The sequence below is a fragment of the Prunus persica genome, chromosome G7 (genome assembly GCF_000346465.2).
Source record: "Prunus persica cultivar Lovell chromosome G7, Prunus_persica_NCBIv2, whole genome shotgun sequence".
In the NCBI taxonomy this organism is placed as follows: domain Eukaryota; kingdom Viridiplantae; phylum Streptophyta; class Magnoliopsida; order Rosales; family Rosaceae; genus Prunus; species Prunus persica.
Window position 1 is genome coordinate 10,154,583 of NC_034015.1, and position 25,779 is coordinate 10,180,361.

Sequence of the window (25,779 nt, forward strand, 5' to 3'; positions counted from 1 at the left end):
TTGTCCTAGATTACATTTGAGTTGTATGACATTGTAATTTTGTTTTTCTTTCTTTTTCGTTTCTTATTTTCACTAGGAAAATCAAATGGAATTAGGCAATCCAATCCCCATGGGATTGACCTCTCACTTACATAAGCTTTATTGCCAACGGTTCGTGCACTTGCGAGTATAATGTGTGTTTGAAATAATCTCTGTTTTGTGGTTTTCTAAAACATGACAACACCAGTTTCGACGAGCACCATAAGATTTGACTTCCATTCAAAACTCAGTGACAGGACCTGCCCCAAATTCCCTGAAACCCGAGACGAATCCTGTGAAAATTTCAACATCACCTCGATGCTGGGCCCACTTACTAAAGACCGAGACTTTCTACCAAAATTTTGGCAGAGTCTCCCCTATAATTTGAACAATCCTAAAAATTTCAATATGCATAAAACACATTTAATATCCACAACTGGCAGCATGCACAATGTATCAACATGCAATTCACATAAACGGCCTCTGGCCTTCAAATAATCCAAAGCAAATCACCAATAAAGCCAATAAGTCAAACAATTACCTTAAGCAAGACAAATAATAAATTTAACCATAAATTTGAATGCCTAAATGCACTTTACATCATCTAACTTTACCAACTATCCCACATGCGAGGTTTTGACCTCTTAATACAACAACAAGTAGCTTAAGGCCTTAGCCCAAATTGTACATCAATCCTAAAAGGGTCTTTTATACCCGTCTTGACCAGAACACATTTACACGATCCTTCCTCAGCCAAACGGGAGTATGAACAATTATTTACTCGCATCTAGTTTTCAACCGAATTTTCAGGACCAACGACAGGGTCAGAACCAATCTCAATAAAACAACATATTAGTGGACAATAATTGAATAATTCCTTCATAGAGATAGAGGACATAATTCACATGGATATAGTAAATCTCGCTTGGGCTGCTTTAGTCCGCAGCTGCACCTATGCACTACCCTAGGCTGCCTATATACCCTTATTCAGGGATCAAGCCACACGTAGTTCTTTCCAACAAAAATCTTGGTTCCAATAATATACAAACCATTACAGCCATATAAATTAATACATTCTAGAATTATTCCTTTCCCTTTTCCCTTGAATCACATCCTACCAAAGTACAATCCTTTATTCATCCCTCCTGTAATCACACAATCTCCCCATACGCTGAAAATCCAACGCCGCGTATGGGGTCTGTCTCATACGCCAGAAGAATCCCACGTCGCGTGTGAGACCTAATAATCACATAATCTCCCCATATGCCGAAACATCTAACGCCACGTATTGGGTCTGTCAACACGTCGGAAAATCCTTTGCCACGTATGACCTAACCATCACATAATCTTCCCATACACCAGAAAATTCAACGCCACGTATGGGGTCTGTCAACACGCTGGAAAATCCTATGCCATGTGTGACCTAAACATCACATAATCTTCCCATACGTTGGAAAATCCAAAGCCACGTATGAGGTTTGTCAACATGCCAGAAAATCCTACGCCACGTGTGACCTAACCATCACATAATCTCTCCTTACGCTGGAAAATCCAATGCCACATATGAGGTCTGTCAACACGTCGGAAAATCCTACGCCACGTGTGACATAATAATCATATAATATGTATCCCGAATAATTATAACTCTCAATTATCCAAACTAATAATAGAGATATTCCCAACTTAGTAATACCAGTCTATAGTAGACTTCAACGTAATTTAATCAATGAAAATAATATTATTTTTAGACCAACGATCATGCACATAAACATAAATTTTATAAAGATTCTAGAACAATTTAAATATTATTCAACGCTTGTTTTCACACAAATTTCATAAAATACTGTACCCACAACTAGAACATTATTTATAATCAAATAATATTAATTAATGATAAGCAACAACCTTTAAGGAAAATCCTAAATCGAATCAATTTCCAATTTAACCTAAAATAATAATTAAGATTCGATAAAAATGTTATCCTAACACCTTCCGAATGGTGAAACTATCTCAGAAGACTCACGGACAACCGAGGGGTCAACTACCCAAACTTGGTCAAACAGGCCCACAACCTCCAAATTCTGATCCAAAAGTTCATATGGGTTCTACAAGGTTTAGGATACATGTCCCGCAAGTTTGGTCCCGATCAAACGGTCGAATCGCTCGCGATCGCACAATCGGAAGGTTATTGTAAAACACAAACTTCAAGTTATTAAATCGAAACATCTGGGCCTTCGATTCACGTTCTGTGAATTCCTACACGATCCTAGAAATGCCTAGATTAACATATATTAACTATACGATCCAACGATTCAAACCTATCGAACCCAGACAACACACAATAGGCAAAATCCGTTCGATACTCAAACGGTATCCAAATTGAAATCCGACCACCCTTATATGCTCGTGAGAACCTGGGGATCACATCGGGGCAAATGCCCCTTTTCTATAGTGCCCACGCGCCGCCACATGCACCGGCAGTGCGTGGGTGTCCAAAGCAATAACCTTTAGCTCGAAAATCTCAAAATCTGGGGCCAAGACTTCTATCCTAGGTAAAACACCATATTTGGAGTCACTTTTGTTCTTGGGCCTACCACAAAAAGTGATCAGAAGTGGTCGGAATTAGAGGCCGAAACCAGCCAAAACTTCCATCGCTTATTTAACCACCAAAATGCAGAAATTGATCCTAAGTAGCACAACCAGCAGCTAGAACACATTAAAAGGATGAGAAAGCATACCTAGATCACAAGATTTGGTAGCCGGAATCACCGGAACGAGCTCCGAAAAATCTCGACTGATCAAAGGACTCGATCTTGGCTGATCAGAGGGCTTGATATTGGTTGATCAGAGAAATTGACCTTGGTTGATCAGAGGACTTTATCTTGGCTTATCAGAGGACTTTATCTTAGTTGATCAGAGAACTTGACCTTGGCTAATCGAAGGCCTTGATCTTGGCTGTTCGAAGGACTCGATCTCGGCTGATCGGATGACTCGATCTTGGCTGGTCTAAGACCTTGATCTTGGTTGATCATAGGACTTGACCTTGGCTGATTGAAGGACTTGACCATGGCTGAATTTTAGACCATAACTAAACACCCACTTCAGAAGTTCCAAATGTTCCGACTTTAGAAGTCAGATGTTTTCAACTCGTTGCTGGAAGTTGGGTTTGGACTAGTAAGTTCTTGGTCTAAATTATGGTGGAACATCGTGCATCTAAAGCTATAGAATTTATTGAAGATTAAACGACGTGAGGTGATTTAGCCGTTTGGCACCTTGAGCCGCCAATTTGTATTTTGGCCTATTGGTTTTCCAAGAAGCGTGGTCGGATTTCGACCAAGCTCAAGCAGCCTTAAATAAAAATTTAAGAGAAATGTCACTTTAATTTTTCAAAATCCATGATTTGTCATCTGACTTTAACACCATCCAATTTTTCATCCATTTTAAGGGTATTTTAGTCTTTCCATTTTCAAGGGTATTTTTAAAATGGAAAAATCATTATATAAAAAATTGTATATCTTTTAAACAATTAAAATGAAAAAAAAATTAAAATTCTCAGCTTGCCCCATCCCCTGTGTGCCACCAGAGGCTCCAAATAACCCCGCCCACTTTGAAATCCATTCACCCTTCCCTCTTCCCCTTCCTACTTCTCTCTTTACCATGGAACACCTAGCCTCCATAAACAAATTCCCTTTGCCCACCCAAACCGAGTCCACCTTCTTCTTTTTGAAAATTTTTGACATGCTCAATGAGCACTGTAAAAAAATAATAATAATTATACATGCTCAGAGAAAAAGAGAGAAGAGGGGAAGGGGGGCTCATGTGCGATGTGTTTTAGAGGTGGGTGGGGTTGGGGTGGTGGAGAAGGGAAGAGATAGATATCTGTTTTTTCTAGAAAAATGGAAAGACTAAAATACCCTTAAAAATGAATGGAAAATTGGATAATGTTAAAGTCAGATGATAAATCATGGATTTTCAAAAATTAAGACGATATTTCTCTTAAATTTTTCATTAAGGTGATAAATTGAAACTGAGGTATAAGTTCACGTGACATTTCTACAAAAATCCCTATATATGATGTAAATTTGGAAGCAATAAAGGGGAATAAAAGTAAAAAAAATAAATTAAAATACCAAAACCAAACCTAAAGAACAAACAAAGAATAATAATATGTACTTGAATTTCAGCATGACTTGTACTTTACTAGAGGGAACTTCCGTTCTTTTATTGGAATGGAAATGGAACTTGATGGATTGAAACTATTCCTGAAAAAGATTGTGACGGTTCAAATAAAGGCGTATCTTTCTTAAATAGAGAGTATGCCAATTGCTTCATCAGCTTGGCTTTTAAAGCTGCAATTTTTAATCCATCCATTTTGATATATTTATTTATTTATTTATTTACACAATGATATCCTAAACTACTCTAATGTACGAGGGGATCGAACTCTGGTGTAAAGGGGTAGGTAGACTGCATTGGTTAACTAACCTAACTCACGCATGCTTGCAAAGTAGGCTTCTATCTAATTTTGAGTGTATTTGGGTGTATTCAAGTAAGTTTATGCTATATCTGTAAGTGTCTATAAAGATTGACATTTGTGAAATTATCGACATAAGGCCATGTTTCACCAATGTTCTCTTAGAAACCGATATTATATGCCTCTAATGGTAAACAAAGAAAGGCATTACTTAAGTTTGACATCAAAGAACAGACGCTGAGTGCCCCGCTTTACTCTCTCTGTTTTTGGGTTCTTTATGGTTTGGAACTTAGCTAGTGTGATCAATTTAATGAAGGACTTGGTTATAAGTGTTGAGGAAGCAAAGAAATAGAATATATACTTGAATTGGCCATGACTACTTGTACTTCATTAGTCGCCCCTCTCTCTCCCTCACCTCTCTCCGTCGGTTGGATTTCACAAAATTGATGATAAGTGGGGACTCTTCTTTGCATTCTAACCTAACCTAACAACAAAGAATTTCGACCCAAAAAAAACTAAGCAACAAAGGAAGGCATTGCTTAGGTTAGACTTTTACGAATAGATGCTTCATGCGTCACTTTTCTTTCCCTATTTTTTCTTTAAAGATCAAGCAAAGAACAAGAATATGTACTTGAATTCGCCAGTAAAGACAGAAGGAAAAAAAAATTTACTCTCTAAATGTAACTGCCCCAACAATAAATTAAATCTGACGTTAATACTTGTGTCAGTAGTATTCGCACTTTGATGTTTTTTTAAAAAAAAAAATTTCTTACTTTAATTAATCGTTCTGATTTGAGATGATGAAAAAAAATATTTATTGCATCTGGGTTCTCTTTGCATGCATGTCCCTCAATGATGGTCCTGACTTTGGAAATTTTGGATGAATTTGTTAATTCTGAATAAAATTTTGGAAAATTTTGATTCATTTCACGAGCTTGCTAGAAAATTTGAGACTTCCACAGTGAACGAAAAGACTTGCCCTCCTAATTCTTTACGCTTCATAGAAACTGGACTGCAACGTCTTTGGGCGACCTGTTGTCCTGTAATTGAGGCTTTGGTATCTTATTCTTTGATTTTGTCTTCCCCTCATGTTGCCTTTCTATATTTTATTTCAGTTAATTGAAATTCATATACTCCGTTTAAAAACAATATATCCCAATTCCCTTGTATTCACCTCCTCAACAGAACCATGGCTGATCTTGCCTTTCCTTTGGCAACCAACCTCATTGAAAAGCTCGGGTCCTTTGCTTCTGAGCAGATCTGCTTGGCATGGGGCGTTAAAGCTGATCTGAAAAAGCTTCAGCGCACAATGTCCACCATCAAAGATGTCCTCTTGGATGCCGAACAGAAGCAAGCTCATAACCAGCAGATACGCAGTTGGCTAAGACAGCTTAAAGATGTATTTCTTGACGCCGAGGATTTGTTGGACGAGTTTGAGTGCGAAGCTTTGCGGAGGGAAGTGGTGGAAACATTTCGTGGCACAACTGGAAAGGTACGCCGTTTCTTCTCTCGTTCTAATCCAATTGCATTCCGTTTGAGAGTAGGTCATGAAATCAAGGAGATTAGAGAGAGATTAGATGAGCTCAAGTCCAATAAGGCTATATTTGATTCTCTCACTAGTATTGATCATCATGGAGGTGGTGGTGACTATCTTTCAGAAAGAAGAAGAGCAGCAAACCTTTTTTAGTACTACCAGACTTAGCTTACTCTGATCTACGAGCACCCTTCTCTCCCTGAGGGCCCATTAAAGCTTCATGAGAGAGTGAATGTGACCCACTCCTTCGTTCGTGCTTCAAAGGTTATTGGTAGAGAGTCTGAGAAGAAACAAATTATAAATCTCTTGATGGAACAAGGTGATGATAATCAAAGTGGGAATGGGAATGTCTCTGTTATTCCTATAGTGGGGATTGAAGGTTTAGGGAAGACCACGCTTGCCAAGTTGGTGTACGATGATGAAAGGGTCGTTGGGCATTTCGAAAAGAGGATGTGGGTGTCTGTTTCAGTGGACTTTGAAATTACTAGATTGATAAAGATGATTCTTAGTTCTGTATCAGATACAGAGATGAGTGATAAATTGAGTCTGGATCAGTTGCAAGGAAGGCTACGTCGTGCTTTAAAGGATAAGAAATTTTTGCTTGTTTTGGATGATGTTTGGAATGAGGATCCTATTAAATGGAATGAGTTAAGAGATTTATTGATAGAGGGAGCCAAGTCAGGAAGTAAGATTTTAGTGACGACGAGAAATACCTGGGTTGCTGAGATGATGGGTACCATTCCAACAAGCATTAATTTAGAATTTCTTTCTTTCGAGGATTGTTTGTCTTTGTTTGTAGAATGTGCTTTTAAAAAGGGACGTGATAAAGGGAAAATTCTGTGGTGCCTCAGCTGTATCGGTACAGCCAGTTATCCAAGGGTCAGTATTGCATCTTAAAAATAAAGGGCTGAGATTGAATGACCTGAAGACTTGTTGAGCCCTTTGTTATTAAATATCACGTGACATACACGTGACTGAGAAAACAAGTGAAAAGCTTCAACGTGCGGAAGCCCTGGCGTGCATTGGACCTGCTTATCTCTGCGATCGATCTCTCTCTCTTGGAAATCCAATCCTCATCTATGTCCCCAAATCAGAATCTGGGCGTCTCACTTCTGCCGACGCTGAGATGCAACAGTCATCGGACATCGCGTGCACTGGGAGCTGCTTCATCTTTGCAATATATCTCTCTTTCTCTCTCTCTCAAATCCAATCCTCATCTTTGTCCCCAAGTTGGAATCTGATGCATCTCCTCTCTGCCGACACTGCGATGCAAGAACCATCGGAGAGGAGACAGAGTGGGGTGATTCAGTCGAGTTCGACGGGGGTGGTGTGAAAGGCCTTTTTTTGGGTAGAAATTCAACGACTTAGTATTGAATCTGGAGTGAGGATGTCTGTGTTGCAGAGCCTTTGATGGGAGAAAAAATTCAACGCCTTGGACTGAATCTTGGTGATTTTTTTTTCCCTCTTTTAATAATTTTTAATATTTTAATATTTTAATATTTTCTCTTAATTTCATCACAGCATCAGACCCACTGTGATCCTTTCTCCATCAAACCCATGTAATTTTCGTTTGATGGAGGATTTGTTTTCTTCCATGTATGAGGTTATGGATTTGTGCTTCAAAATAAGGTATGAAATTTTGAACAATCAGGTTGTTGATTTTCTTTAAAGTCTTGGATTCTTGAATTCCTACTCTTTTTTTTTTTTTCAATTTGAGATTTGTTTTATTACTCAAGAACTCTGGTCATGATGAATCCAATTGGAGTTTTCGGGCTTGTTAGTGGAGAACTGAGGTTGGCATCAAAAGAGAAAGATGAGTTCTTTAACTAAGAAACCTCATAACTGGTTTTGGTTTTGGCTATATTATTTCTTATGTGCAATTGCATATAGTTTTTGTGCAATTGCATACAGTTTATGCAATTTTTGACCCCCTGTATGCAATTAGCGACAGTGTGATGTTTAAAGAAACGTTTGACTTGAATGCTATGTCATTGAGTTATTTACCCATTAACAATCTAGTAACAATTGAGGTTTCGTTCGTTGAGTATGTTGCGTTCATTTGATAAATTTAAATGTTGGTATGTTCGGTAAGAAAAAATAAGAGTTCACGAGAAAGAAGAAGACATGATATATATATATATATAATTTTTTTTTAGGTGAAGTGTCTTGGGTTGCCATTACCATTTCAAAGATTGTATTGCTAAATCTGTAAGTGTATGGTTTAAATGTGATGTTCATGATTGATATTGGTTGTTGTGATTGCCGTAATTGCTATATATTGGTTGCTCTGGCTAAGGAGTCAGGAAAAGAGCAGTTAAGGCAAGTGCATTTTTGTTACACTGAAATATGTGTTTTGAGATACCATCACAGTGTTTGAATAATCTCTCTCTACCTCCCTCTCATTTGCAGAAAGGGGTATGCTCACTTGGACTTTTCATGCATACTTGGTGAGATTCTCACCTTCTTCTGAGAGCCTAATATTTAGGGGCTAACATTTGTGTACTCTACAAGTTATAAATTGAGCTAAACGTATTACAAAATATTTTAGGTGAAGTGTTTTCTTTGTTTATGTTTCTTTTTTGAGATCTTATTTCTTATTTATGTGACATGTAGTCTTGGTTAGAGAAAATAGATGATATCACATATAATTTTCTATAGCTTTTAGGTAGTAGTAGATTATCCGTATTGTCATGCAAATGAACACACACACAAAAGAGGCCCTCTAGCCAAAAAGAGGAAATTTGGTGATCTTTGCATACGTTATAAGAGTGTGAGCCAATGAGCCTTCTAGTAAAAACGAAAGAAGTTAAAAACCAAAAAAAGGGCGGAAGGCAATTGCATATTGTAAACTAATAATTGCAAATAGACGTTACGAAATTGCGTATATATATATGCAATTGCATATTGTAAAATGAGATTGCACATAGATGCTACGAGATTGCATACAGGCATATGCATATGGATACTATAAATTGAGAATTGCACACGTGCTATCAAATATGCGATATATGCCCACAAAAACCATTAACATGGTTAAATTGTTGATTTAGTCCTTGAACTTGTATCCAGTTTTCAATTTATCGCATGACCTTTTTTTTCATAATATTACGGATATGAATTTTCTTTATCACCAATGTCTCCCCTGCCGTTTAATTCCCTAACATTTCGTCCAATCTGTCATTAAATATGAGGGCACATTGATCATTTCATACGTTAAACATAATTGAATTATGTAACATTAAATAATATGAAAGGATATTAAATATATGCCTTAAAGCCAAACATGTGATATTGCGTTCTTTTTTGGATATTTCACCATCATTTATGGGCAAAATCATTGTTTGCATCTATGTTATTTAGTCTACAATCATAATAGCACAACAATCCTTGGAATATGATTCGTATGTGGGCTAAGCAATGAGATTGGATATAAGAAGACTTCTCATATTTCCACTTCACTTCGTGGTCATATATTATCAATTGGGCATTGATCATAATCGAAAAGGTCCAATTTTCTTTTTCGTCAATTCAATGTGACTCAATCAATCGACCATTAAGTAATAATTTTTGTTGAAAGCTTTTAAATTTATATTTGTACCAACAATCATATGTTTGATTTTATTGAATTTTTTTTTAATTAACAATATAGGAATAATTGGAGATAATCAACAAAGTTCAATTTTATTCTCAATACTTCATTGGGTTAAATTAGTAGTAAATCATGAAAGTTATATTCAGTAATTTATGCCCAACAAACCTACCTAAAGAACGCTAAGCGACTCGTTCGTCGGGTAAATAATGTTGTTCGTTGACCAAATTACCCAACGAACTCCTTGATTTACTCAACAAAAAAGGTATTTTACTTCGAAGACGCAAGGGGAGCGCTCGGTGAGTAAAGCTAGTCGTTCCCCGAGAAATTGGACTAACTAAAATATTTTATCAAACAAACGGGGTGTTTGTTCTAGTGAACGCAAGGGTTGCGTTCGTTCAGTAAAGTTATCTGTTCCCCGTAAAATTGGTCAAACCAACTTACTTTTTCAAACAAATGGGGAGTTTGTTCAAACGAACGTAAGGATTTGCTTTCGTTCAAAAATACTCGACGTTCTGCCGAAAAAGAAGGCCAACATAGCTAATTTTTTAAACCAACAGGGTATTTGTTCAAACGAACGCAATACGTGCGTTCCTTAAAAAAAGTTACCCGTTCGCCGAAAACATGCCCCAACCACCTTACGTTTTCAAACAAACGGGGTATTTTTTCACACCAACGCAACAGGTGCGTTCGTTGAGGAAAGTTTTCTGTTCGCCGAAAAAATATATCCAACCAACTTACTTTTTCAAACAAACGGGCTATTTGTTCACGTAAACGCATGAGTTGCGTTCATTGAGTAAAGTTGCTCGTTCTTCTAAAAAATGGGCCAAACTAACTTACTTTTTCAAACAAACGGGCTATTTGTTCACGTAAACGCATCGGTTGCGTTCGTTGAGTAAAGTTACCCGTTCCCCGAAAAAATAGGCCAAACTAACTTACTTTTTTAAACAAACGGGCTATTTGTTCATGCGAACGCAGGGGTTGTGTTCGTTGAGTAAAGTTGTCTGTTCCCTTGAAAAATGGGCCCAACTAACTTACTTTTTCAAACAAACAGGCTATTTGTTCATACGAATGCAGGGGTTGCGTTCATTGAGTAAAGTTGCCCGTTCCCCAGAAAAATGGGCCAAACTAACTTACTTTTTCAAACAAACGGGCTATTTGTTCACATAAACGCAAGGCTTGCGTTCTTTAAGTAAAGTTTCTCGTTCCCCGAAAAAATGGGCCCAAATAACTTACTTTTTAAAACAAACGGGCTATTTGTTCACGCGAACGCAATGAGTTGCGTTCGTTGAGTAAAGTTGTCCGTTCTTCCGAAAAATGGGCCCAACTAACTTACTTTTTCAAGAAAACAGGCTATTTGTTCACGCGAATGCAGGGGTTGTGTTCGTTGAGTAAAGTTCCCCGTTCCCTGAAAAAATGGCCAAACTAACTTACTTTTTCAAACAAACGGGCTATTTGTTCATGTAAACGCAGGGATTGCGTTCGTTGAGTAAAGTTGCTCGTTCTTCGGAAAAATTGGCCCAACTAACTTACTTTTTCAAACAAACAGGCTTTTTGTTCACGTGAACGCGATGGGTTGCGTTCGTGGAGTAAAGTTGCCCGTTTCTTGAAAAAATGGGCCCAACTAACTTACTTTTTCAAACAAACGGGCGATTTGTTCACGCGAACGTTGGGGTTGCATTCATTGAGTAAAGTTGCCCGTTCCTCGGAAAAATGGGCCAAATGAACTTACTTTTTCAAACAAACGGGATATTTATTCATGCAAACGCAAGGAGTGCGTTCGTTGGGTAAAGTTGCCCGTTCCCCGAAAAAATGGACCCTACTAAATTTCTTTTTTAAACAAACACACTATTTTTTCACGCGAACGCAAAGATTGCGTTTGTTGAGTACGTTGTGTTCATTTGATAAAGTTAAATGTTGGTGTGTTCGGTAAGAAAAAAAATAAGAGTTCATGAGAAAGAAGAAGACATGATTTTTTATTTTTTATGTTGTTTTGTTTTGTTTTGAGTTGAAGAAATTATTATTATTATTTTAAAGAAAAAGCGTATGGGTGTGGTATATAGTATTGTTAATTTAATTGGATCTTTCCCCTGATATTTTTCAGGTGCTTCTTTTTTAAAACTATTTAAAATGTGGTTCTTAAAATTTTTCATGTAAGCCTTGTACCAAGGGATATGCACTAGAAACCAACTCCACTAAATAAATTTTTGTGTCAATTTGTTGCACGTTGGAGTATATATACAGTTGTTATAATAATAATATAAATTATGTAAAATAAATAATTTTAGGGGGTCCTCAAAAATCAGGGGCCCTGTGCATTGGCGCCACTTGCACTATTTCAGGGCCGCCCTTTTCTACTAGTTGGGTTAATCTTAACTATCTCATATATGGGAAGATAGTAGAGAGCTCAAGAGAGACCTATGTGCACCATGTTCAAACATGGCTTACAAACTGCTCGGGTTACGTAACTTGGTATGACTATTGTATGAATCTAGATGGTTGTTCCTCATTGTTTGAACCTCATTGGAGCTCTTCATTTATGTAGATGGACACTTATCTAAATTGTAATTCAATGTTAAAACAAACTATGGATTTATGCATGGTTTATTCATTCTAATCAACATTTTATTTTCAAACTTTTCATTAACACACATTACATACCACTTATATTTCATCATATGTATATCTTATTATTAGTAAATTTTGAGTTTTATTTGTTCAATACATTCATTGATAATGTACATAACATTTATGAAAGTTTTATACCAAAATTATGTGTTTCAATACCTATATCTGTCTTCTTCTTTTTTCCGATACCTAAGACGATAATAATATATCCCCCGAAATATCCGTAAATTGGAGGCCCTATATTATTTACATGGTTGATATTTTAATCCTTGGCCCACTCGAACCTTCCAAGGCTGAACCATATGTAGCCTTCTCTTTAAGGTTTAATTTCCTCCATTTATTAGCAATCTCTTCTTGTACCTGGAAAAAAAAATCTCATTAAAAGAGCCTTTTTAATAAAATAATTAATAAACTAACCCAATCCATTGCCATCTCTCACCTTATTGTCCAACTTTGCATTTGCCACTTTCCCCATTTTATGTCCTTTTTTTTTTTTGTAAATCATTTATTTTTAATCAAAAAACCATCATAATATTAAGCAACTACATTTTCAATTTTTAGATGTACGTGTAACTTACATGAAATTAAAAAATGCATCCTGGCCAACTCTTGATTGTTGCACATTACTGTCGACTTTGCGCTTTCCTTTTGTTGATCCCCTTTTTTGAGCTTCCATAACTTGCACAAATCAAGTACAAAACACTATCATGCAATTGTCTCTAGCGCCGAGAATTTGAATACTAATCCAAAGCCTAATACCCCCTAAACCCCGTAAACACCACAACATCACATTGCTTAATTAAAAACATACGGGGACCTGGATTTGCATACAGTAGCTTAGTAATTGCATATACTGATATGCAATTGCTCGATACTACTTGCAAGTGCATCAGCCCTCGATTATTACATTGCACAGATAATGCACACAACCCACCCATGCATTTCTCTATTGGGTCGGGATTCTTACTCATTTCAAATCCCAATACAAATCTTAACCAATCCTCACATTACACTTTCGGAACACTTTAATCCCCATAACAAATTATTCTAAAGCACAGTCAAACCTACCTACCTACCACGAAATCACCTGAGTTGCATAATTTGAAACAAAAACTATATACTGTCATTGCATTCAATGACTTGGATTTGCATACAGGCTATTAGTAATTGCATATAGAGATATGCAATTGCATATTGAGCTATGCAATTCCACGAACATTACAACTATGAATGTGAGATACGTGCATACTTTGGAAAAAAAAAACTATATACTCTAATTGCATTCAATGAATTGGATTTGCATACACGCTATTAGTAATTGCATACAGAGATATGCAATTGCATGAACATTACAGCCATCAATGTCAGATACCCACTTCACCTCACGCCACTTTCAGAATCACAAACCCACCACATTAAATCATACACAATCAGAGGCCTCATGGGTATTTATATATACAATCAGATCAAGAGGCACTATAACAACCCAGCAGAAATGCAGAGTGGGAAAAGAAATACAAAATTTGAATCATTAATTTATGGAATTGTTCAATGAAAAAACTGAAACAACAATTCAAAATCACTAGAAGAATAAATTAAATAGAACCATCAATTACACATAACGAAAATCAACACACGAACTTACCGAGATGGAGGAAGCAGCTGGAGAAGACGAAGTGGGTTTCTGGGTTTTGGCTGAAATCTGCTCCTCAGATGGAGAAGACGAAGTGGGGGGAGCTTCTTCAGGCTGTAGGAAGCTGTGCAGCTATGAATTCACCGAAATAGAGCTGTGGCTGTGCAAAGCTGTGGCTGTGCAAAGCTATGGAGGAAGAGATAGACGAAATCGATCTGTGTGCAGCCTAGGTTTTGAACGAGCGGGAGTTTTTATTTTCCTTAGTTTAACTGGTTAACCAAAAGAACCAGTTTTCATTGTTTTTAAAAAAAGGCCACGTGATGGGCTGTACAGGTACACCCGGCGCACCACAGACAAACTCCGTGATAAAGACCATCTTAACCTCTTTGAAATGGGAAAGGATATTGTTAGAAAGTGCGGAGGGGTCCCACTGGCAGTGAAAACTTTAGGGAGTCAATTATACTCAAAAACCGATGAGCGCGAATGGAAATTGGTGAGAGATTCTGAGATATGGGAATTGAAACAAGAAGATGCTGGTCACATTTTACCTGCATTGAAATTGAGTTATACCCAATTGCCTCCTCATTTGAGACAATGTCTTGCTTATTGTTCCCATCTACTAAAGGATAGGATTCAGTTTAGTAGTTTACCCTTGATCAGATATTGGATGGCACATGGAATCCTTGATCAATCTCGTGTTCATGGGCAGTGGCGGATCCATTAAGGCGCAAGGAGGTGCAGCTGCACCTCCCCTCGTCGGAAAAATTATTGTATGTGCTTCAAATTGTTCCTTTACTCAACTGGTGTACAGATTACCTTATTTCTATTTTCAACATTTAAGTAAATGTCTTTGTCCTTTTACTTTCATTTATTTTTATATTACTCCATTTACTTAAGTTAACTATGTAAATAAGGAAGTACCCCCCATTTGGATTCAAATAAAATTACTGGAAAATCAAATTCCCACCAAATCAAAATATGAAAAATCGGTTTTAGTGCAAAATACGATTTAGGCTAAAAATGATGGCTCATTAAGTCAATATATACTTCATACTAAAATCTCATAAAATCAAGTTTTCTTATTTGATGTGTAAGGAATAAAAGCCGCCAAAAATTATCTTGAGAAAATAATTATTCCGAAAAACTATTTTTCATACTTAGTCAATATTGCATCTCCGTTAAAAAAATTCTAGGTACGCCAGTGTTCATGGGAATATGGAGTTGGAAGACATCGGAGAGCTATATTTTAAAGATTTATGGGCGAGATCCTTTTTTCAAAACGTTATTGATTGTCATGCGTTCTACATATTTGATATGCATCATCTTATCCATGATCTTGTACAATCAATTGCACAAGGTGAGTGTTTTACAGTGAAGTCTGCAAACACCAAAAATATATCTGAAAATGTCAGACATTTGACATTTTTGGAAGCTGGCCAAAATATTTCAACAACCTTGCAAAAGTTGAACAAAGTGCGGACTATAGAAGCAGTCCAAATAGAGATTGATGAATCCTTCCCGTGCACTTGCTTCTCAAGATTCAAATATTTGCGAGTGGTTGAGTTACTAAGATGTTCATTACAAGTGTTGCCAAGTTCCATTGGTTCCCTGAAACATTTGAGATATCTGAACTTGTGTTATAATGAAGCAATAATGAAACTCCCCAATGCAATTTGTAGACTGCAGAGCTTGCAAACTCTAAATCTTGGTTATTGTGAGAATCTCCAAGAGTTACCGAGAGATATAAGCAAATTGATCAACCTCACATCACTGTTTTTAACCACAAAACAAACAAGTTTTACAAAGAATGGGGTGGGATGCTTGAAATCACTTCGATTCCTTAATATTGATGAGTGTAATCATTTAACTTCTTTGCCTTGTGAAAAAAGTTATCTTACTTCCTTAAGGACTCTGCTGATAGGAAATTGCGAACAACTGGATTTGGGGAACGTAATCTATCAAGGAACTCCACTGAGGCTCCAAAAATTGAGTATTATAAATTTATCTCGGATGGTGGCATTGCCTGAATGGTTTCAAGGAGCGGCTAATACCCTTCAAGTCTTGGTTATTGGCATGTGTGAGAATTTGGAGGAATTACCTGATTGGTTGGCAAGTTTCATATCACTCACAAAGTTGGTCATTGATCAATGTCAGAAATTGTTGTATCTGCCAGAGGGAATGCGTTCTCTTACCTCCTTAAAGAAACTTGTGGTTGATGATTGTCCTGTTTGTTCTATACTAATTCCTAGTTTCTTTCTTCAGCTTTTCTCAGTATTTCTTTCATTCCCTTTCTTTGTTTGTTTGTTTTCTTGTGTCTGGGTTGTGTTTTATTTAGTTTGGATTGTGTCATGCTTACATCAATTTGATTTTATTTATTTAAGTTGTGGGTGGACGACCAAAAATAAAACAATCGTCTTTGTAAATAATAGTTGTGGACATGCGTGGTGAATGATTTCATCCATAATAACTTCGTTTACTTTCTTTGTTTCGCTTGCTAATTCCAGTATTGTATATATGCTGCAATGTGATAATTTCATCCATATCATCTTCTCAAACTACCTTATATAATAAATGCTCATTTATAGTCAAACACAAAATAATACAATTCATAATTGTCCACGATATGAAAACGCTCCATGGTAACATCATTACCAATGATATCAAATACATCTCTCCATCACTGCTTTAAAATTAAAGTAATACATTCAATTATTTTAAAACTATTATTTAACAATAACACTATTATTAAATCACTATCATATAGATAAATGCCTAATGACAGTGAGCACCTGAATCTCAAAGCTTAAGAACCTATTAGCAAAGAGAAGCAAAAGGCATGAATACCCCCGTACCCTATTCCGCCATTCAATAAAGCTTTAAACTTCAGGGGTTAAGGAACACAACATACAAAAATCACAGAAAATTCATAAGCAAATAATAAATTTCTAGAACCCATGCCAAAATAATTGTACCCAATCTAGACATATGAAATGAAACTAAATTTATATAATTGTACCCATGCCAAAATCATATCAGAAATTGTAAATGAGAGAGATGGTGAGTTTAGACCAGCCCCAGCTTTTTTGGTAGGTCAAAAGGACACTTGGCAGCCAATGATTGGACTTACAATAAGGAAAATCACGTGCCTTGGTTGAAAATCCCGTGCTGGAAATATTTGTTGGCGTGACTTGTGGATATTGACTTACTTTCCTTACACACCAAGAATTCCTATTATAATTGTAATTGATTTACTTTAATTCTTGATTTTCTACTGTAAATAGATTAGGAATTTATTATTTACTTGCCCATTCAGGTTTCGTTGTATTATAAATATGACCTCCTACAAGAAGAAGAATACACAGAAAATTCCCACAAATAAATATTCTCTCATAGTTTTCATATTTTAGCATGGTATAAACCCCCGCCGCCGCTATGGGGGTTGATGATTTTTTCAACCCTCATGGAGCCATCGTTGAGTTGAATGCCCAGATGGCTCCGCTCCTACAGATGCAGACTTTGACCCCGAACCCGATCCAGAATCAGGATCCTCTTTTGACGACCCCGACTCCGACCCCGACTCCGACGACGACGACCTCGACCCCGACTCCGAAGACCTACTCCGAGGATGACCCCAACCCCGAATTTGTCTCTTATTCAGACCCTGATCCCAATTCCGACTCCGACTCCGGCCCCGACTCAGGCTCAGATTTCGATCCAAATTCCTACTCAACCTGTATCCTATGCATCTTCCGTTGCACAGATTATGACTTCTAGACTAACCCCCGACACATGGACTAGATTGAGAATATTATGGTGATCCGAGACACACTTGTGAGACTTGTTTTAAATCGCATGGCTACCTCGATTGGTGGGCTACAGATCGAGGACAATGCACCAGTAATGGTACTGGTTATGGATTTCATACTTCCAATAAGATTGATTCCAGGAGCTGGATAATTGATTCCGGTGCAACTGATCATATGACGTTTGATCTTGATGATTTTCTGAATACTACACAACCTCGACGAACCTGTATTGCAAATGCCAATGGTGTTACTTATCCTGTGACAGGGGTTGGCACTGTTGCACTCTCATCCTCTCTCACACTGTCTAATACTTTACTTGTTCCATCTTTATCCACTAAATTGTTGTCAGTTAGTCAGCTTACTGAACAATTGAATTGTTGTGTACTCATTTACCCGAGTTTTTGTTTGCTTCAGGATATTCACACTAAGGAGATTCTTAGTCGTGGTACTAAGAGAGGGGGGCTATATTATGTCGATGACTTCAGTCCCGGCGTGGCTAACAATGTGACACATCCCTTTGATAGCAAACAAAAGCAAATGTGGTTGTGGCACCGTCGATTGGGACATCCGTCTTTTAGTTATATGAAGCATCTTATACCAGATTTATTCTTAGGTTTCAAGAACTCCGACTTCACATGTGATACTTGTATTTTGGCCAAGAGTCACCGTGTGCCGTAACCGTTGAGTACGAACAAGTGTACTACTCCATTTACGTTAATTCACTCTGATGTCTGGGGACCTTCGCCTATCACTGCTCCTTCTGGTGGTCGATGGTTTGTCACATTCATCGATGATTGTACACGGATGACATGGCTTTATTTGCTGAAGAATAAAAACGAAGTGTTTTCCCTTTTTCAGTCCTTCCACAAACAGATGAAAACTCAGTTTAATGCTCAAATCCAGATTCTTCGCTTAGACAATGGTGGAGAATTTGTCAATCATGACTTTTAGATTTACTTCCAACAACATGAAATTATCCATGAGACGACTTGTCCTCAGACACTGCAACAAAATGGTGTTGCTGAACAAAAGAATCGACATCTTCTTAAAATCGCCCGAGCACTTCTGATTGGCGCTCATGTTCCTCGCCATCACTGGGATGATGCTATTGTCACCTGATCAACCGCATGCCTTCTGGTGTATTGACCTTTAAAACTCCCTTACAGGTGCTTGCATAACACAGACATCTGCCCTCTGTTTGGTACTCACACCCCGAATCTTTGGATGTGTGGCTTTCGTTCATCTCCACAAAAATCAATGTAGCAAACTTGATCTCTGTGTGCTTTGTTGTGTTTTTATGGGTTATGCCACTCATCAGAAAGGCTACCGCTGTTATCACCCTCCTACCCAACAAACCTATGTCACTTTGGATGTGACCTTTCTGGAATCTAAGCTGTTCTTCCATGACCCATCATCCGATTCTACGCTTCAGGGGGAGATACGAAGTGAAGAGCAGAATTGGAGCAACTTGGAAAATAAAGAAATTCTCCTATGTACAAAAATGATTGATCATCCTGAGTCTGGAGCACGAGATTACTTTCTGTCAAAAAGCGACCAATAGCCCATTCATAGCGATCAATTGCCTGACCAACCTGATCCATGCAAAGATATTTCTTATCCGAGTCTCACACCTACAGACAATACAGAACAACAAGATGAAGACCCCCTCTAACTCAACAGTACCAACAGACCAATCTCCTGAGAATATCCTTGAGGTAACTACTCCTACTAGACTTGTGCATTTAGATGATAAAACTATTAGATATCAATTACTTTTCAGGCAAAATCGTGGGAAGCCACCAAACCGTTATTCACCTGATATTGGCAAGACATCCAAGTATCCAATTGCAAATCATGTATCCACTGAGAAGCTGTCTGAACCACTCAAGGATTTTGTGCATCAGTTATCTGCTATCCATATTCCAACCAAGGTCTCTGAAGCATTGAAAGATCCTAAGTGGGTCCAAGCTATAAAAGAGGAGATGAAAGCTCTTGAGAAAAATCAGACTTGGACATTGGAGACTATACCCCGAGGAAAAAAGACTATCAAATGTAGATGAGTGTTTACTATAAAACACAATGCAGATGGATCTATCGAGTGATACAAGGCAAGACTTGTGGCAAAAATGTACACACAGACCTATGGTATAGACTATGAAGAAACATTTGCTCCAGTTGCAAAGTTAAACACCGTCAGAGTCTTATTATCCCTTGCAGCTAATTTGGATTGGCCACTACACCAGTTTAATGTAAAGAATGCTTTTCTACATGGCGAACTCACAGAGGAGGTGTACATGGACATTCCTCCTGGATATAATACTACTCAGGCTGGAACAGTTTGCAGGTTACGAAAAGCGTTGTATGGATTGAAACAGTCACCACGTGCATGGTTTGGACGGTTTATCATGGTAATGAAAAACAATGGTTTCAAACAATGCAACTCAGATTATACTCTGTTCTTGAAACATCGAAAAGGAAAGGTAACAACATTAATAATCTATGTTGATGATATGATTATTACTGGAAATGATAAACAGGAAATATCACAGCTACAAGACTATTTGACTACGGAGTTTGAGATGAAGGATCTAGGTGGACTCAAGTATTTCTTGGCAATTGAGGTGGCTCGATCTCAATAAGGCATATTTCTCTCTCAAAGGAAATATGTCTTGGACTTGTTGACAGACACAGGAATGCTAGATTGTAAACCTGCGGACATTCCTATTGTTCAGAATCATCATCTTGGAGAATATCCGGATTAAGTTCCAACTAACATAGAAAGATACCAAAGGTTAGTGGGAAGATTGATCTATTTGTCACATACTCGAACAGACATTGCTTATGCAGTGAGCGTTGTCAGTCAATTTATACATTCTCCAAGTGAAGACCACATGAATGCAGTTCTTTGTATAATTAGATATTTGAAGTCTGCACCTGGAAAAGGACTTATGTTCTCAAAGCATGGTCATCTAAATATTGATGGTTATTCAGATGCAGATTGGGCAGATAATGTAACAGATAGAAAATCCACATCGGGTTACTTCACATTCGTGGGAGGTAATTTGGTGACATGGAGGAGTAAGAAACAGAATGTAGTAGATCCAGTGCAGAAGCGAAGTTCAGAGGAATGACTAAAGGGATTTGTGAACTTCTTTGGTTAAGAAAGTTGCTTACTGAACTTGGGTATAAACCTACATCCACAATGAATCTCTTTTGTGACAACAAGGCTGCTATAGCCATTGCACAGAATCCGTTTCAGCATGATCGTACTAAACATGTTGAGGTGGATCGACACTTCATCAAACAGAAGCTTGAGGCTAAAGTGTTTCAGTTTCCTTTTCTCTCTCGCCCAAAGCCTTAATCGCCACCATATGTAGAAAATTCTGATGCTTCAACCTCTCTCTCTGCGATTTCTTTATCTTTGAGCCCAGATTTCATGGCATAGCTCAGATCTCACCTCTGTGCACCTCAAAACCTAAAACCAAACCAACCCAAACCATTCAACCGGTTAACCGAAGATGACAGTTCCGTGTCAGCGTTGAAAATTGCTACACCGAGAGCTTCGATTCGGTGTTCGGGTTGAGCTCAAACCCGAACCAACCCAAACTGAGCCCAGACCTAATTGTTTGTATTCACTCTCCCGACAAAAACCATGGCTGATCTTGTCTTTCCATTCGCAACCACACTCGTTGAAAAACTCGGGTCCATTGTTTCTGACGAAATTTCTTCGGCATGGGGCGTTCAAGCTGATCTGCAAAAGCTTGAGAGAACGGTGTCCATCATCAAAGATGTTCTCTTGGATGCCGAACAGAAGCAAGCTCGTAACAAGCAGATACGAAGTTGGCTAAAACAGCTTAAAGATGTATTTCTTGATGCCGAGAACTTGTTGGATGAGTTTGAGTGCGAAGCTTTGCGGAGGGAAGTGGTGGAAACATTTCATGGCACACCGGGAAAGGTACGCCGTTTCTTATCTCCTTCTAATCCAATCGCATTCCGTGTCAGAGTAGGCAATGAAATCAAGGACATTAGTGAGAGGTTAGATGAGCTCAAGTCCAATTGTGCTATATTTGATTCTCTCACCATTCTTCCTCATGGATATGGAGGTGATGATCATGAAAGACCCTTCGTTCCTGCTTCAAAGGTTATTGGTAGACAGTATGAGAAGAAACAAATTGTAAATCTGTTGATGCAACAAGGTGATGTGATGATGATCAAAGTGGGAATTCTAATAATAAAGTCTCTGTCATTCCGATAGTGGGGATTGGAGGTTTAGGGAAGACCACATTTGCCAAGTGGGTGTACGATGATAAAACGGTCGTTGGGCATTTCGATTTGAGGATGTGGGCATCTGTTCCGGTGGACTTTGAACTTACTAGATTGACAAGACTGATTCTTGGTTCTGCATTAGATACAAAGATCAGTGATAAATTGGCAATGGATCAGTTGCAAGGAAGGCTACGTGAAGCTTTAAAGGATAAGAAATTTCTGCTTGTCTTGGATGATGTCTGGAATGGTGACGCGTTGAAGTGGAGTCAGTTGAGAGATCTAGTGATAGAGGGAGCCAAGCAGGAAGTAAGATTTTAGTGACGACAAGAAGTACTGCAGTTGCTGAGATCATGAGTACCATTCGAGCAAACATTAATTTAGCATTTCTTTCTTTTGAGGATTCCTTGTCATTGTTTGTTGAATGTGCTTTTAAAGAGGGACATGATAAACAATATCCAAGCCTCTTTAAAATGGGAGAAGATATTGTCAGAAAGTGCGGAGGGGTTCCTTTGGCAGTGAAAACTTTAGGGAGTCAACTATACTCAAAGACTGATGAACGGGAATGGAAATTGGTGAGAGATTCTGAGATATGGAAATTGAAACAAGAAGATGATGGTCACATTTTACCTGCTTTGAGATTGAGTTATACCCGAATGCCTCCTCATTTGCGACAGTGTCTTTTTTACTGTTCCCATCTCCAAAAGGTCCAATGGCATGGGATTGGATTTAGTAGTAATACATTGATCAGATATTGGATGGCACATGGAATCCTTGATCAGTCTCATGTTCATGGGAATATGGAGTTGGAAGACATCGGAGAGCTATATTTTAAAGATTTATGGGCGAGATCCTTTTTTTCAAAACGTTATTGATAATCATATGTACTACAGCTTTGATATGCATGATCTTATCCACGATCTTGTACAATCAGTTGCACAAGGTGAGTGTTTTATGGTGAAGTCTACAAACACCAAAGACATACCTGAAAATGTTAGTCATTTGACATTTTTGGAAGCTGGCCAAAATGTTTCAACAACCTTGCCGAAGTTGAACAAAGTGCGGACTGTAGAAGTAGAGGAAACAGAGATTGATGAATCCAGGATCCTTCATATGCACTTTCTTTTCAAGATTCAAGTATTTGCGAGTGCTTCATTTAGCGAAAGTATCATTACAATTGTTGCCAAATTCCATTGGTTCCCTGAAACATTTGAGATATCTGAACTTGAATTCAAATGAAGCAATAACGATACTCCCCAACGCAATTTGCAGACTGCAGAGCTTGCAAACTCTAAATCTTTGTTTTTGTGAGAATCTCCAAGAGTTACCGAGAAATATAAGGAAATTGATCAGCCTCACATCACTTTGGTTAACCACAAAACAAACAAGTTTCACAGAGAATGGGGTGGGATGCTTGAAATCACTTCGATTTCTTACTATTATCAACTGTAGTAATTTAACCTCTTTGCCTCGTGAAATGAGTTATTTTGCTTCCTTAAGGACTCTGCAGATAGCAAAATGCGAACAACTGAATTTGGGGGACGTAAATTATCAAGGAACTCCACTGAGGCTCCAAAAATTGTTAATTTCCGAAGTACCACGGATGGTGGCGTTGCCTGAATGGTTTCAAGAAGCGGCTAACACCCTTCAAGTCTTGGTTATTCGCATGTGTGAGAATTTGGAGGAATTACCTGAGTGGCTGACAAGTTTCACATCACTCAGAAATTATCGTCTCTGCCAGAGGGGATGCGTTCTCTTTCCTCCTTAAGAGAACTTAAGATTACTTATTGTCCTGAATTAGAGAGGAGATACCAGCGTCACTTAATCAATTGATTTCTCCTTATATAATAGATGCAAACAAGGTGGGTCCTGATCTCGTGTGTTTGTTCTATACTAATATTATTCCTGATAGTATTTCTTTCTTTCCTATTGTTTGTTTGTTTTCTTGTGTTTGGATGACACATTATTCCTGATAGTATTTCTTTCTTTCCTATTGTTTGTTTGTTTTCTTGTGTTTGGGTTGTGTTTTCTTGTGTTTGGATTGTGTCATGCTTGATCAGTTTGATTTTATTTAAGTCGAGGATTGTAGATAAATTTTATTCTAATATTTGTACCCACGCCATCCTCAAGTTGTCTTTATAATATTTGTACTCACCCACCCTCAATTATCTGTAGGAGATGTCTTTATAAAAATACCTGTAACCTTCAATAGTCTTTCTAATACCCTTGAGTAGTTTTCCCCAAGTCCTCCAACCACCCTCGAGTTGTCTTTAGGAGCCGTCTTTGTAATATCTGTAGACTGTACCCTTCAGTCGTCTTTCTAAATACCCATCCTTCAGTTGTTTTCCTCAAGTTATCTTTATAAAATTTGTATCAACCAGTGCGCGACAAGAGTGTGCCACTATTAACAGTGTAAAATCGTGACTCGAAGAAAGAGCACACCCAACTTTAATTGTCAAATTTGAACCAACTCCTGGATGCTGAAGACGTCCTTGGGGTGATCTCGCAGTTCCTACGACAAGTGCTTCCCTCTAGGTGCCATGCTCCCATATCGATGCATTTTTACATCCCACGGCTTCAACATATTTCTTGTTACAAATGTGTGGTGTCAAGTAATTTCTTGGTCCTCCACCGGGGCTTGTGGATTCAAGGGTGCATTGAATGAGAAACTAGTTCAATATTGTAACGACCCGGTCCTAAATAAATTGGTAATTATTAATGAGTGATGCTAAACGAACCCTAAAATTAACTTAGCACACCCTACTATCAAACTATTTATTGAATTACTAATTTACCCTAATATAAAATAACCAAAAAGGATATATTGAATTGTGAAGCAAATGTAATTTTAGTAAGTACACCTTACTCACCATATTCAACCCTAATATTCGATGGAGCGACGTTGAACGCTATGAATCCAACCTAACCCCACCACCACCGTCCCTCCCTCTCTCTTTTTCATCCAAATTATCTTATTTGCTCTAAATTTTTTGCAATGAGTCAGAATCTTCCATGTGTATGTGGCGTTCGGCCATTAGACTTGGTTAATGCATTCAACCCACCCAAAACAATAATCATTTGATGTTCATCTACGATGTTGGTGGTTTCAAGTGAGCATATTCCCAAACGGCTCTTACACTTGCCCACTAGAACTCCAGCTCTTCACCCTCTGATGAATCTAATGACAATTATGTTGCTGTTTGCACCATAAACACCAACTTCCAACAACTCCAATACAACCTATTTCTTCTTAATTAGATACCTTTGGAATTTTCCTTCTTCCACTAGTTAAAAGGAGATGGGTTCCAATACGATATTACAGGCTTATTAGAATCTTATGCTCGTCGGGTTTGGGTTGGCTGGCGATAAGCAGGGGAAGGGTGGAGTTGGGCTAAGAGAGAGAGAGAGAGAGAGAGAGAGAGAGAGAGAGAGAGAGAGAGAGAGAGAGAGAGAGAGAGAGAGAGAGAGAGAGAGAGAGAGAGAAGGGCGGTGGTGGTAGGGTTGGGTTGGATGCGAGAGGGCTTAAGTCGGAGGAGGAAGGATGGGGTTGGCTAGGTGGGGGGATGATGGAAGGTCGATTTCACAAGTTTAAGTGTTGTTAAGTGGTTTACCACATGTCAAAAAAATAGAAGGGAAACATGCCTGCACATGGCATTTGGTAACAGTAAAATTGGACTCATGAATGAGTTAGGTGTTGTGTGATAGAGTGTACTAGGGTGTACCATGGGTGTTTTTGGTAGTTAAATAGGGTGTACTGAGTTAATTTTATAATTTGATTTAAATATTAGGGTGCACTTAGATCATAGGGTGTACTCAGTTAATTTTAGGGTTCGT

At 38.1% G+C, this 25,779-nt stretch overlaps 1 protein-coding gene across 1 annotated transcript in view; it reads left to right on the plus strand.

Moving 5' to 3' along the window:
* LOC18771663 (putative disease resistance protein RGA1) overlaps nt 5,682-25,779 on the plus strand; it is a 31,065-nt gene continuing 10,967 nt past the window's right edge. Inside the window, exon 1 of the mRNA XM_020568957.1 lies at nt 5,682-6,132. Coding sequence (XP_020424546.1) covers nt 5,682-6,132 — 451 coding nt within the window. The remainder of the gene's footprint in view (nt 6,133-25,779) is intronic.